Source organism: Heteronotia binoei, chromosome 3 (genome assembly GCF_032191835.1).
Source record: "Heteronotia binoei isolate CCM8104 ecotype False Entrance Well chromosome 3, APGP_CSIRO_Hbin_v1, whole genome shotgun sequence".
NCBI classification, from domain to species: domain Eukaryota; kingdom Metazoa; phylum Chordata; class Lepidosauria; order Squamata; family Gekkonidae; genus Heteronotia; species Heteronotia binoei.
The window spans coordinates 75,339,313-75,353,895 of NC_083225.1; the positions used below are offsets into that span (position 1 = coordinate 75,339,313).

The 14,583-nt window shown below is 38.1% G+C and overlaps 1 protein-coding gene across 3 annotated transcripts in view; it reads right to left on the minus strand.

Annotated features, from left to right (window-relative positions):
* Nucleotides 1-5,890: 5,890 nt before the first annotated feature.
* The window catches only part of KLHL15 (kelch like family member 15), a 29,389-nt gene continuing 20,696 nt past the window's right edge, over nucleotides 5,891-14,583 (minus strand). For all 3 annotated transcript variants that reach the window (XM_060234075.1, XM_060234074.1, XM_060234076.1), the window contains exon 3: nucleotides 5,891-7,129. In XM_060234075.1, coding sequence (XP_060090058.1) covers nucleotides 6,020-7,129 — 1,110 coding nt within the window. In that variant the 3' untranslated portion in view covers nucleotides 5,891-6,019. The remainder of the gene's footprint in view (nucleotides 7,130-14,583) is intronic.

Genomic DNA, 14,583 nt, shown 5'->3' on the forward strand with positions numbered 1-14,583 from the left:
CATTTTCTTTATGTACAGTTTGTACACCCCTTTTAGTTTAAAACATGAGTACATAAGCATGTCCAGACATAATGCATTCACAGCATGAAAGAAGCTAACAAAAAACCAGAAGAAAATGCTTTTTTAAAGATCAGGCAAACCCTAAATTTTAGAATTTCGTACCAGCTCTGGGAACATTAAAAAAATATCCCACTATGCACATTTGAGTCCATGTATACATCCGAATCACTGTATGCTCATTTCTACAACACAGAAGTTAGGAAATAATGTTTTAGCTAGGCAGCTGGAGGAGTTGTTTATGCCACATCAATTTGGGGTATGCTGAGAATCAATACTGGATTATGCCTGGATAACTTCTTAATGCTGCTGCTTGATAGGATTTTACCACTCATAAGGGTAGAATTTTACCTCTAGACTTTTGTCCAATGATATTTAAGAGATCAATAATGGCTATTACTGGAAATTTGATCCTAAACCTATGGAAGTTTTAAGGAAGAATCCACCCAAGCAAACTTTGATTGTTTATCTAGTTTACCATTCAGTTCCTTCTTTGTTCTTTTCCAACACGATTACTACTAATAAAACATCATGTAACATGAAAACTAAGTGTTTCCAATCCTTTTAGGACACATTCAGTCTTTTGCAGGTATACATTCTCATTTTTCATAACTTTCATCTCAAGTATGAGTAATCCTGTTGAAGTTATAGAAGCAGTACACTAGCACATTTTCAGATTCAGACATTAATTTGATATTTTTGCCTCTGCATAATTTCTTTAGAAAGATAGTAATTCCCATAAACACTGTATTAAGAAAATAATATTTTCCCATTTTTATGAAATATAAAAGGTGTTCCACCATGTTATGATCCCAATGAAGTTATTTAACAGAGTGATTCCACTCAAGTGGCTACTACGTCATCCCTAAAATGTAAAAGCATTATTTCTAGCACTAACTAACTTGGTGTAAAAAGTAGGCATACTAAACATGCAGTTATGTTTTTATCTGGCGTCTTAATTTTTGCATGCTGTATCCTTTCTGTTCTATCTTGATCCTTTTACCCAGTTCCTAGAGAAAAACACTATCCATTACCAGGGTAACTGTGCCAGCATGAACAAGATCACATTTGAAAAACAAGTTCTTTCTGGACTAAGCAATATTGTGAAGCCTCTTGATTAGTGGCTAGTTCACAGCAGTGAAATACAGCTACCAACCTTTTCAGTAGCATAAATCCTATGTAAACATTAGCTGATTGCAAGACACTATTTCTTGGGAGAGTCACTGGCTCTTAAGAGCATTAATAGCAGTTTTCTTTCTTCAAACACCAATTCCTGATATTTGATGTACTCCTCATGCATCCCTTCCTGTAGAAATGCAGGGGTCACAATCCAGTGCAAAATTAAGTATGCTTAAACCCACTGAAATCAATTGGCTATAAATCCATTTAGATTGAGCTGGGCAGGGGGCGGGGTAACCAACTCTACTAAGTTTTCATGATCTCTTATTTTGACACTTGACTCACCAATGCAAATGGAACCTGCAGCATTTGAACCAAACATTATGAAGAGCCCAGTGCTTGACAGAATCTAAATCTGAAGATAATGCAGCTATAATAAGTCAAACAAAAATGGAGGAAAAGAAATGCTGAAGAGCAATTTTAAAATTGTATCCACTGCCTTTAGCTCCCTTTCTCTCCTCTTTTACATTAAATAAGTGTATTGACGCAACGCATACATATGCTGAGAACTCATTGCATCTTAAAATAGTGCTTTGGATACAAAAGTAGGTTAAGAGTCACCAACACACACAAAGACAAATAAATAGCTTCTTAACCATATTCAAAATACAACATTAGCAATACCTTCTTTAGATGCTTTTTTATCTGCTACAGGGGAAAGAGGTAATAAAAGCAAGCATACATATGTTATAAAACAAATTCCAGTGTAAACAAAATGGAAATTTAATAAAAATGGCTACAATCCGATGAATGCTTTCTTGAACGTAAGGCCCATTTAATTCACTGAGATTTACTCTCAATTAAACAAATGCAGGATTAGAATGAAGTAGTAATTGAAACAAGAAGCACTGTAGAATCCTAAAGAACTGTTAAAATGTTTTTACAGGTCTTTTTATTACTCTGTCAGATGATTGTCCTTAATGCTCTGCCTCCAATACCTTAAAACTAGTGTATCATTTCGGAGAAGTCTTCTAAAATGCTGAAAGCATTGCCTAAAACCTAATACTTAGCTGAAGTCAAAAGGTAAGAAAGGTAAAAAAAGAAAAGCTTTCTTTTGCCTGAGTGTTAAGCCCTTTTTAAAAAGGATATACCTGTTTGAGTCCTGCACAGATTCAAATGGCAGACTGTTCTACTTGAGCTATAAATAGAGGATCATGTTACAAAGTACTGCTACATCAAAATCTCCCTGCCCACATCACATTTAGTACACTGGGAATAAGGATACTCCAACATGCTAGTTTTGCATGTTCAGCAACACTTTGGTCAGTTTAAATAACCAATTTCCACCATAGTGCCCTGTTCAACCTTGGTTCTTAAGAGATTAAATACAAAGCCCAATTCACATTAAGAAGCTATGTTGTCCAAATGCTGAAAGTTGTAACCCACTCAGCAGTCTTGACAATTTCATCATTTCACTGCAAGTTATTAAAACAAGTAATTAACTGCCACGTAGCAAAGTGGGCAGATTCTCATAGTAAGTGGGATTTCAGGCAGCCACTACAGAATAGCTTTTTAGAGTGAATTGGACGCAACTTCTTGTTTTGACAACATGAATTCCTAGGATAAAGTATAGGAACAGACACGTCAGCATACCATCACAAAGCATGTTATTGTCTTGGGATCACAGACAATTTTTAAAAAGTGGTGCTAGTGAGTTTTAGCTCAGTTTAACAAAAGTACTGTTAATTAATAGTTATCACACACAAAACCCCACTTCAATTAATTGGCTTGAAATGGCATAGAATTGAGGGTTGTCAAGGTCTCCACATTGTAATGACTCTTTTTGGTTGCGTCCAAACCAAGAAAGGTTAAAATTCTCAAGGGACGGTGATCTTCTAGATCTCTATGCTTTTTTAAACCACAGGACAGAATTCCAATGCTTCTTTGATATTAAAACAATTCCTAGGACTTACTAAACATTTTAGAGTGATGGCAAGACCAAAACCTTTGGACATTCTAGTTTTGTATACTCAAGGAATTATATTGCATAATGCTACTAATCATGTAGTCCACTTGCCAGGAAAAGGTACCTTAATGAAACAACTCTAAGGAACACTTTTGAAGTAGTCAGTATGCTTGTATGTTCTTTAGAGAACACCACATGCACTTGGGATTGTGCTGCAAAGGAGATGTTGAAGTATATGCAATCTCATATTTCCAAGCACAATGGTCAATCAATACCTTTACTGGCAAATCTTCCTTTGTGGACAATAATGTGAAAGTCTGGTATAGCAATCACGTTAATATACTATAATCACTTCAGTGAACAAAAAGTATAAATTTCTTCCCTCCCTTTTAATCAATCTAAGGAAGAGCTAAACATATGGCAGTCCTGTCTTTCCTGTCTCCTTATAAATCTTTATATCCGAAGAGCTGTAAAAATAAAAGTGCCCTATAAAAAGGCACTTTTATATTATAAAATGCCAGTTCATTTACTTTACATAAATCTATTACAATTTAACATAACACACTTAAGGAGCATTTGGTGCTTTTGGCATACATCATTTCATGCTCCCTGAACACAGGATGCTTGTTCTACGATTTCCAGTGAGAAAATGCTGAAAACAAAACTTCCAAACATTCCTGGGTGATCTGGTACAAATTTTATGCTGTGTTTTACATGTGTTTACCTTTTGTTAGACTATCTCTGCGAGTTCATCCAGCATGAGCAGGCCTTAAATTGTTATTTTGCCCATATTCTACATGCCACCTTAAGTACATTGAAGGAGCATGAAATTTTAGTATTTCAGTTCAGAACTCTATGCATTTCATTTTGAGTGATCTACAGAAAGCTCTTAACTAGATGCAGTTGCACAAGCCCCATAGCCCTCCATTCAAGGACAGTCATTATTCTCCAGGTTTACTTTTAAAAACCTACACATTTACCTTGGCCCAACATTTAAGCACAATGGTTTATCAGAGAATGCTTTCCACCAAGGACCTGGAGTGCTTTAACCCTTCTGATAATAACATTTACAGAACACAATGCTTGTCATAGGGCACAGTTAGTGATTGTTATATATAGCTCTGACTTATATTTTAGAAATATCATTATGCGATACGAAGGTAAGAGCTGTGGCCTTTTTTATAAGAGAAAAATAGGTACAGTTATCATTTTTAGCATTAAAAATTCAAATATTCATTTTAACCAAAGATTAGCCTATAAACAAGGCTTCTAGTTTCCCAGAAATGTAAATACATGAAGAATGGTGCTATTATACCAATTCAACAGATATAGTTGATTATGTGTGTATTGGTTAAAAACAGACTTTTCTAGCTGCATTAAAAAATCCATTTTACCTCAGTCTTATAGTGTATGCATTATGTACATGTATTATTCACACACCCCAATGCAGACAAAGGCAGTATAGTGATTCCTTGCAGAAACCTTTTGAAGTTAATTTAAATATATATATTTCAGTAGACTTACTGAAATTATTGCACAAAACTGAAGGAAAACTCATGCAAAAATAAAAAATAATTTTACATTCCCACTAATATCGAAGTGAGAATTGTGACATATGATCAGGAAGTCAGATAAAAGGGTGGGGGGAGTACAGAGCAAGACTGAAAGGCCTCCTCTCCACCACTATGTCAGGTTCTGTTCTAGTAAAACCACTGAATTTTATTTGGACATAGTTTTCAAAAGTTAAAATGCACAATAAAAATGCAAAAACTCAGAACTCTGCGGGAGTTCTTTAAAAACTTCCATGATATCCCCCCTTTAATGAATGAGTGAAAAAAATTAAGGCAACATTCTATTCTGAATGTGTAATGTGAAAAATTTATATAAATCAATCTACACCATTAGATAATGATAATTCCTATATAGCCTGTAAACTTATACAATGTATCCTAAGGAATGTTTGTTTATATGTGAATAATTTTGGCAACAATATGCTATATTCTGTTTAATGATAATGCATAATGCATTATTTAATCGTGTTATAATTCTATATGCAAATATGTTGTTTTCAGTGACTGTGAAAGTGCTTCTGTCCAAATAAGCCTTTTGTTTATGACAAAATTTGGTTCCTACCTTCAATTTTCATTTTTTTCTGCTTCTGAGACAGCAAAAAACAATGTGTGCTTGGATAGCATAGGGTACAGCAGTTACAGTTCCTTTCAAGTAATGTATATATTTTCAATTTCTTAGTTTTCTTTAAAATATTTATACCTGTAAATTCCATAAACAGGCCAAATAGTACAATGTTACATACTGAGTTATAAATTATGCATTTTGTAATGTTTGGTCAGTAAAATAAGTTAAATTTGGACTGGAAAGTATTGCATATACTTCAAACTTTTCCCAAAATTTCCATTCCCCCCCCCCCCACCAAAAAGAACAAAACTCCCTAAGAGGGGGCGGGGAGACAACTCCACTTGAAAATTTCTGGAAATTTTACATCTCTAAAATAAATGCACTTTTGACCCACCTTGCAAACAGGGTGAATTCCAATGCTCCCTGAAGCATGTGGCCATCCTAATCCACATTGAATGAACATATGACAGAGTTTTAAAAACGCATGAAGTAGAAGAACAGGTTCTATTTTTCCCTCTCTCAAAACATGTAATAGCATGTAAAAATAAAAGCAACCAAAAGCACGATATAAAAACACAGTTACTGGCATTCCTAATAAAGTTGGTAGATGCATTCCCTGTACACTCATCTTTATTAAATTAAGAGGTGTATTACACACGTCAGTGTCTTCAGTGGACCTAAATCTGCTTTCCCTCTTCTCCCTTTGCACCCCATCAGTTTATAAATAGTTTTCTGGACCTTTTAGCTGCAGCGTCTAATGTGTTCCAACACATATTCAGGAAAATGTAGACTACAGACTTGTAAACCATCTAGTTTGCAGGGCATTCTTGGATATTCATCTTCTTTCCATTTATTATCTTCTGGATCAAAAGTGAGAATTGAATCACTGTAGTGACCATTGTAACAAAGGCCTCCAAGAACCATTATCTGTTTGTCCAACACAGCTACACCATGGCCACTTCTACCAATTGGCATAGAAGCCAAAATAGTCCACTGATCAACATCTGGGTCATAAACCTCTGTGGACGGACATCCCTGAGACTCAAAAGAGGCTCTAAGGATTACACAGACACCTCCAAAAACATAAAGTTTGCCATTATAAGAAATCATCTTGTGAAAACATCTTGCATAATTCATTTTGCATTTGTTTTCCCAGCAGTTAGTGACCACTTGAGTCCTCCTTGTTCGTTGTTCCACAGTCCCTTCTTTACTGGGATCAAACACACACACCTGCTTAGATGTGGAAGAGGATGTTATTCCACCTGTGATGTACAGCTTGTTCCCAAGAACAGTTCCTTCATGTCCATATTTATTGACTGGATAGGGATCCACAAATTCCCATTTATCTTCTGTGATATCATATCTCTCTGTGGAATAAAACGTCTCATCTCTTGTCCTTCCAGCCACAGCATAAATGTACCTGCCAATAACTCCAACAGCAAATTCTGAGCGTGGTACAGACATATCTGCCATTCTCAACCAGGAGTTTTGTCTTGGATCATATCTGAACACTTTGGAAGAAGCATGAAATTCACCATCTGGACCCAGCTCTTCCCCACCCAATAAAAATACAAAGTTATTAACAATGGCAAGACAGTCTGGACGTAAAGGAACTTGTGGGCCTTCCAGCTCCCACCAGACCCTTGGTTTGTGCAGAAGTAGGATTTTACTATTTACCATGCTGTGCCCTATCATTCCTCTAAATACTGCAGTTTGGGGTTTGGCAGAACGAATGCGATTTGATTTCATTTCCATCAAAGGCTGCTGGTGAACACAATGGAAGTAATTCATAGCTTGTTCCACCTCATGCCGCAACTGCCGGGAATAACGATAAAATTCCGATGTTTTCACCTAAGGATAGAGCAAAAATACATGTGTGTATGTGTATGGACCAAGAAATGCAGCGCGGAGAGGAAATCTCTTTCATCCAATCACACAATAAAACCTTGGAAAAATCTAAACCATATTATGACAGATTAGAATCATAGAGTTAGAAGGGACCTCTAGGGTCATCTAGTCCAACCCCTTGCACAATAGAAAATTCACTGATACAATCTTTCCTGCCCTCCTTCTTATGATCTGCTAAGTTCACAGAATCAATTACATACCTCCTTTACAGCCCATCCTCCTCCCTCTGACCCTATTCTGCTTGCTTTCCTTGACCCATCAATGAAACTCAAATACTGAAACGTATAGATCTTTTTGTCACAACAGGACTGTTCAGAATTATTAATTTGATTAGTCAGGGCTTTAGAGCTTTTCAAAAATCTTTAATTAGCAAAAATAGTTGAATAGCCAGTGCCTCTTCCATGGGAATTTTAAAAGTTTCAAACTGAAAAGTGGTATAAATAGCTTCCCATGCTTTTACTCCTGTCAAGCAGATACAGATACTCCTTCAAGCAGATACAGTGTTATTTCAATTCATTTGTGGATTGGTTACAGGCCCTCTGATGCCCCAGAGGCCTTCTGTTATTCTTTCAAGTGCCATGCCCTTTGGCTGCTATAGTCAAAATTAACCCAGCAAATTCTAGCCTGCACAGCTTTGAGGCAACAATGAATACTTCAGATCTACATTCAAAAATCCATGGATAACTTTTGCTGAGTTTAGACAGCAAGACTTAAATTATATCGGCAGCTTTCAAAATATCTTGCCTGTATAGTTCATACTTCCATCAAAAAGTGCCACTTCCTTTACTGCTGAAAGAAAATAGATGTCAAATCCTAACCTCTGACAAAGAACGTGTTAGACAAAATCCCTAAACAAAAATCTGTCATGTGGTCAGAAATTTAGCATATGTATTTACAGTTAGATGTTAAAAACATGACCCTCAGATTTCCAAAATACTATACTCAGCAACTCTTAATAAATATGACTAGAATTTCACATGATGTATCAGACTTGACACAAGATCTGGGATGCTGTACTGAATCCTGAAAACCTGCTTTAAACACACACAAAATCCGTATGGATCGAACTAATTTTATAATAGTAGTTCATACAGCTATACATCATTCTAAAGCTTTTCTTGAATCAACAGAAGTTATATGAAAAGTCTAGCAAATAGGAGGCGGCACCAAGAACGTTACCAGCAGAATAGAGGGCTGTCACAATAACACCATAAGACTAGTCAACAGTTACATCAGAAACAACTTACATCACCACCACCACACAAGTTGTACTAGCACAAAATACAATTCATAGCCTGTTCTATATAACCAATGAACTACAATGTAAGTATTCTAACACACAGCTATTCCCAAATTAAATTATTATCTGCATATAATATGAGGAGTCCTCTCTTCACAGATCACTGAGATTTACCGCATCTGCAAAGAGATTAATGGCAGCTATGAATTTCACAAATCAACCTTCTTGAATTTGCCTTTGCTACAACAGGCCTCTTTCAGTGATCAAAATGCAACAAAGATAAAGATGCTTATGCACAAAGCTTGAATATACTGGGGCCACAAACCAAAGATTTTAGAAGTTTAATTAAAATCTGTCCCTAAACTAAGTTAGCTCCCACCAATTAATAATAAACTGACAATAACCTTTAGATATTAGGTGAGGCATGAGGATAACAGGATTCTATTTTTATTCTATTTTCACTAATTGTAACTCCCAGAGAAATTTAATTTAAAATGTTTATAAAACCATCTTTTTCCTGACCAGTACTAATACCAACTTCTGCCTCACCATCTATTTATGTATTTGTTGTTAACTAACTGATTTAGTTCCATGGCTGTCAGGTATCTACTTAATTCAATGTTTATTGTTAAATGCATAGCTCTACACAGGTTAAGAAATCTGTATATATGCATAATCTGAACTGGTAATCACCATAAACTGGGACAATGCTTAATCCAGCCACAGGGATCAGTAGCATCTGTAGGCTATTCCCACCTTACATTATAGTTCCCTTTCTCTTTTGGTTTTGGATTGCACCAGTGTTTCTGTCAAACAATCATGACTTGCACCAAACCTCAGCTCACAACCAGAGTACAGAACCAGCTAAGTTTTGTGGTTTTGTACTATAAATATGGTTAATGAAATCCCTGAAGCTCACGTTAGCTATAGAACTGAGAAAGAGGAGGGGGAAGTGCATAAGTCTGTGGAGTATTCCTATTTAACCATAGCTAGGCAATGAGATAGTGTTGTACCTCCCTTAGCCCCCACAGTCCTTCCTTTAACCAAATCATCTGTTGAGAGAAATTAAGCCTACTCACTCTCCAGTAATCAGGCCTGTCAAACCTGATTACACTAACTACTGACAGTGGATACATACACTGACCCACTCTAGCATGAATAATTGTGCACAGCTTTAGGTGACAAATGTGGAGGTTTTCATCCCAGTTTAACAATCCAGCTGCGCATGTAGAAATTTACTGCATTAAATTAACTTCCACACATACACCACTATTGCCAAATCAGGGGTCTATGCTACATGCAGAACGTGAAGTTAGAACAAAGTAAACCAATACATGTTTAGTATCTCGCTGAAGCCACACATGACAATATACAGAATCCCACTCCCTACTTTGGTATGTATTGGCCTCCTGCTTCTAGAGGCCACCACAAGCATTAGTAAGAGAATTTCTGGACTTTTCTTATCGCAATTCATCACATAGCCCACTATTGCCCCACTTAATCCAAGCTTCTTGCACCTTCTGATTGTAGTCTTTAATCCCATTTTGTTTTTTAATCTAACACATAGGCAACATCTGTGTTCCCTTGACAGCATTCAGGAGGCAACACACACTGTCAAGGCACTCAAAATATTCTGAAGATGAAAATATCTAAAAGCTAAACGCAAACGCTATTAGAAGTTGGGACTACAGTGGAAGCAGCAGGCACTAAGAGAAACAGCAGTGAAAAACAGTGAATGAGTGTCCTCCAGAAAATGCTATCTAAATTGGACCCCTCTACTTTGGTAGACCACCACATGCACAGAAATGTGTCTATATATTGGGACCTCATTAAGAGACCAATGTGTGAGCAGATGCCAAAACTCCTCTGGTTTTGGTTACAAAAAGCAAGATAAATGATATCTTTGGAAAATGAAAATGAAGATGAGAAAATGGAGGAAAGTAACATAAAAAAATGAGCAAGGCTACCCTCCCCCCCAAAAAGCACAGTACCATGTATAAAAATCAAAAGAACATCAAACATTTGTAACCAATGACTACAGTACACAACAGTCAGAATACAAACACATTTATTCAGTAAAAATGTCAAAAAATATGGCATTAGGGCTAGGTGGTAGAAAATGTATTTGTCATTTTAGTTATTAAGCTTGATTTTTAAAATCTTCTGTTATTTCATTCTATGAGTACATAGCACAGAAGTCTCAACTGGAGAAAAGTATTTTCAAGCAGATGTACTATTAAGATTACCTCTAAAAGCCTATGTTAAAAACCTAATTTTTAAGATCTACCACATAAAAGTTTCTCCAAATTCATACCTTTATTAACTAAGTACATTAATTTAAGCATTTTGCATCTTATGTAAAACACACTGGACAGTTGCCTTTGCTTGGCTGGTTTGCCTGGTTCAATAACGTGACTCTGTACTGACAAAATCTCCCACCCTGCCCTCTCCTAAGAACTTGCTCCTCTTGTGGAATCCTTTCTGCACCCCCTGACAAAGGGCAACATCCCCAAACCTCAGCACAAGGTAAGAAAGAAGGTCATGGAGAATCAAACTTCTTACTGGGTATCACTCAAGCAACATAGGCTCTCTATTTCATATCTTCCCTTTTGTGAGAGAAGAAAAATGATAAAGAATAAGACTTCTGATCGAAGTTTAACATATGTCTTACCTTCTTTCTCCTCTCTTAAGGAAAATATTAGAGAGGAGGTGGGATGTGGACTTCCAGAGAGGGAAAATGGTGAGCTAATGTCTCTGTTAACACAGAGGAATACCATGGGAAAAATCCAGCTGGATGTACTTCCTTGGATTAAAGGGAAGGCATGAGATCAACCACTTATTCTTCAGTATGCTAACTCCTCATGAGTAAATCATGGAAACATAGGATCTTCTTCGTGGTCTCTGTGCAGTCCCACACATGAGTTTTGGCAAACAGGCGAGAAAGAACAGAGCAGCCCGCCTTCGCAGTTTTCTCATGGAAACATCCCTCCGGGCAATGCCCGCTTCGGATCCGCCGCCTCCCCCACAAGGAGCGGGAGATTCGGCTGTGTCGGCCCTTCTTAACGTCCCTAGGAAGCATAAGTCCGACAAAAAGACACTTAAGCACTCCGAGAGCCACAAGGCTCCAAAGAAAGTGCGTCATCCGGAATCGGCCTCGTCAAAGCCTCATCACTCGAGTCCAAAGGCCTACAGTCCGAAGGCTTCAGCACCGAAGAAGCCCCGCGACCCGTCTGCTTCGACCTCAGCTCTCGCATACGTGCGTTCTCGTGAATCATCCGGTCCGACTTCCGCTCACGCATCCGCACATCCGGTCCATATGGCGGCTGCGCAAAGCTCGGCGCCTGCGCAATCAAGCTCGGCAGTGCTGGGGCACTCGAATCCGATTTTACCAACCGAACTCTTGGCACCGTCCAATGTTATTTCTGATATGCCACAGCTTACGCCTCATTCTCCTAGGATTGAGGTTATTCCGATTGGTTCTCGATCGCCTTCGATACACAGCGATGTACCATCGGACATCCTTGCACCGGACCCTCCAAACTTCCGGCTGGAATCCTTCCTGGACATCCCAACTCCTGTGCAACGTAAGGAAACTTCTACTCAAGTTTCCACTCAGCGATTCCGCTCGCGATCCCCTGTTCGATCCCGCTCGCGATCTCCGGTTCGATTCCGCTCACGATCCCCGGTCCGTGACCAGCGTGCCTACTCGCCATCTCCGTACCGAGATCACTATCGGGGCCATCGACGCAACCGCTCTCCATCTCAATCTCCGTCCCCTCGACCCCGTAGAGCGTACCGAAGAGACCTCCAATCCCCATCTACTCAGAGTTACTACAGACAGTATTCAGACTTTGAGCCCGAACCGTACTTGCGAGACGTTTCGACACCTCGAATCCGAGAGGTCCATTCACCTAGGTTCCGTGACTCCTACCGCACTAGGGACCAAGACTCCCTACACTATTGCCATCCGTCTCCCTATTACTATAGAGACCAGCAACATTATGCTTCTCGAAGGGCCGACACAGCCGAATCTCACGCTCCTTGTGGGGGAGGCGGCGGATCCGAAGCGGGCATTGCCCGGAGGGATGTTTCCATGAGAAAACTGCGAAGGCGGGCTGCTCTGTTGTTTCTCGCCTGTTTGCCAAAACTCATGCGTGTGACTGCACAGATGACCACTCGAAGATCATCAGTTACAAGTAAGCAACCTGTTTTTTCTACAGTTTGCTGGAGTTTGAACAGCCCAAAGACAGGTTTTACAACCAGGTTGTTACCTGCAGTGAAAAGTAAACTCGACCAAATCCCACTTCTTATCTTTTGAAGATTTTCAAGGATAATTCTTCTATATGACAAAGATGTATAAAATTTTACTTACAGCAAGATATTTCTTTTTCACTCAAGTTTCCCAAGTATAAGAGAGAGTTTAAGAACTTTATTTGGGAAGACTGATTGCAGAAAGCTTAGCTTTAAGAAAGTTTAAAATGGATAAGTTTCCCACAGTTATATTTTTCTTTTGATAAAATAATGGGTGCATTCACACTACACTAAATAATGTGTTTTGCAATTGGATTTTTTCTATTCTTACACAGCAAAAATCCAGTTGCAAAATGCATTATTTAGTGCAGAGTGAATGCACTCAGTGGCTAGAAGTTGTTAATTTACAAGCATAATTAGACTGTATAGGAACTGGGTTCTGTGTTATCAGAGAGAGAATCCGCTATTGGCTGATTTATGATAACAAACATAAAGAACTACAACTTGAAACATAGTAACTATGGAAACAAGATATTGGGGAAAAATTATGCAGCGAACTGGCTGTTTGTTTGCCAATGCATAGTAGAATCTACTGACATCTACTGGTCAGTAAAAATATCACAATTCAAGTGTAACAGAATACATTTAACATTTAATTATACAGTTTAAATATGCCTGGCACTAGAAAACATAGGTTCCTTAAAGTTACCGGCTCCTGAAAAAGCTGTTACTTCTGAATTTTTACGGAAATTATTGGATCAATTTTGGGGGGGAAATATGAAATTTGAGAAAATGGATGGAAGAGTGGTAAATATTAAATCAGAAATTGCAAAGGAGCTTAAGAAATTTGAAAATTCTATTAAATTTTAAGGGATGTTCAACATATTAAAACAGAAATTCTAAATAGAGAATTGGAGAGAGAACAAAATAACCTGAAATTATTAGAATTGAGAGAGAAGGAATATTGTCTAGGACTCCTATCAACTCTGGTGATGCCTGAGACTCAAGTAAATATCAGAGAAAAAGTTGTTGAAGCCTTGATAGACTTCTGGAAATTGAAAAAAATATATAGGGTTTCTGAAATTAGAGTTGTCAGCCTCCAGGTGGGTAGACAAATCCAAAGCGTAAAGCTTTCCGTGAAAACCAACCTCCGTACACCAAAAACGAATAAAGAATGAATACAAAAGCATATATTAATGCTTGAACCTTGAAATCTTACAGACATGTTCTGAACCTTGTTGGTCTCCTATGAATGTATTGTAAAAATTGGGCTCGAAGAAGCTTGTGCAAAACAAGGGCTCCAGTACGACCTTGTTCTTTTCTGGATTGCTGGCTGCATATATTAAGAGACATCGATCAATTTCATAATTACTTCACCTGGATTCTCGTGGATGAACTCAGCATTGATTTGCTACAAATATTGGAATGATTCCCGGTGAACACGTTCCTTACTTGTATAGAGGACCAACTGTATGGTCTATTGTGAATTAATATATGCTTTTGTATTCATTCTTTATTCGTTTTGTCCTTGGTGTACAGAGGCTGGTTTTCACGGAAAGCTTTACGCTTTGGATTTCTCTGCCTATTTTGCTGTGATTCTCTTTGTGTGTTGCACAGCCTCCAGGTGGGGCCTGAAGACCTCCCACTTTTACAACTGATCTCCAGCTGGCAAAGATCAGCTCCCCTGGAGAAAATGGCTGCTTTGAAGGGTGGACTCTATGGCACTGTACTATGTTGAGGCCCTCTCCAAACCCTGCCCTCTCCTGGATCCACCACTAAAGTCTCCAAGTACTTTTCAACACAGACCTGGCAACCCTATCTGAAACTGATAAGGTCTATAGAATAAATTCAAGATTTGCCACATTAAGAAAAGTGAGATACTTTGGTGCACTTTCTTATGGAAAAA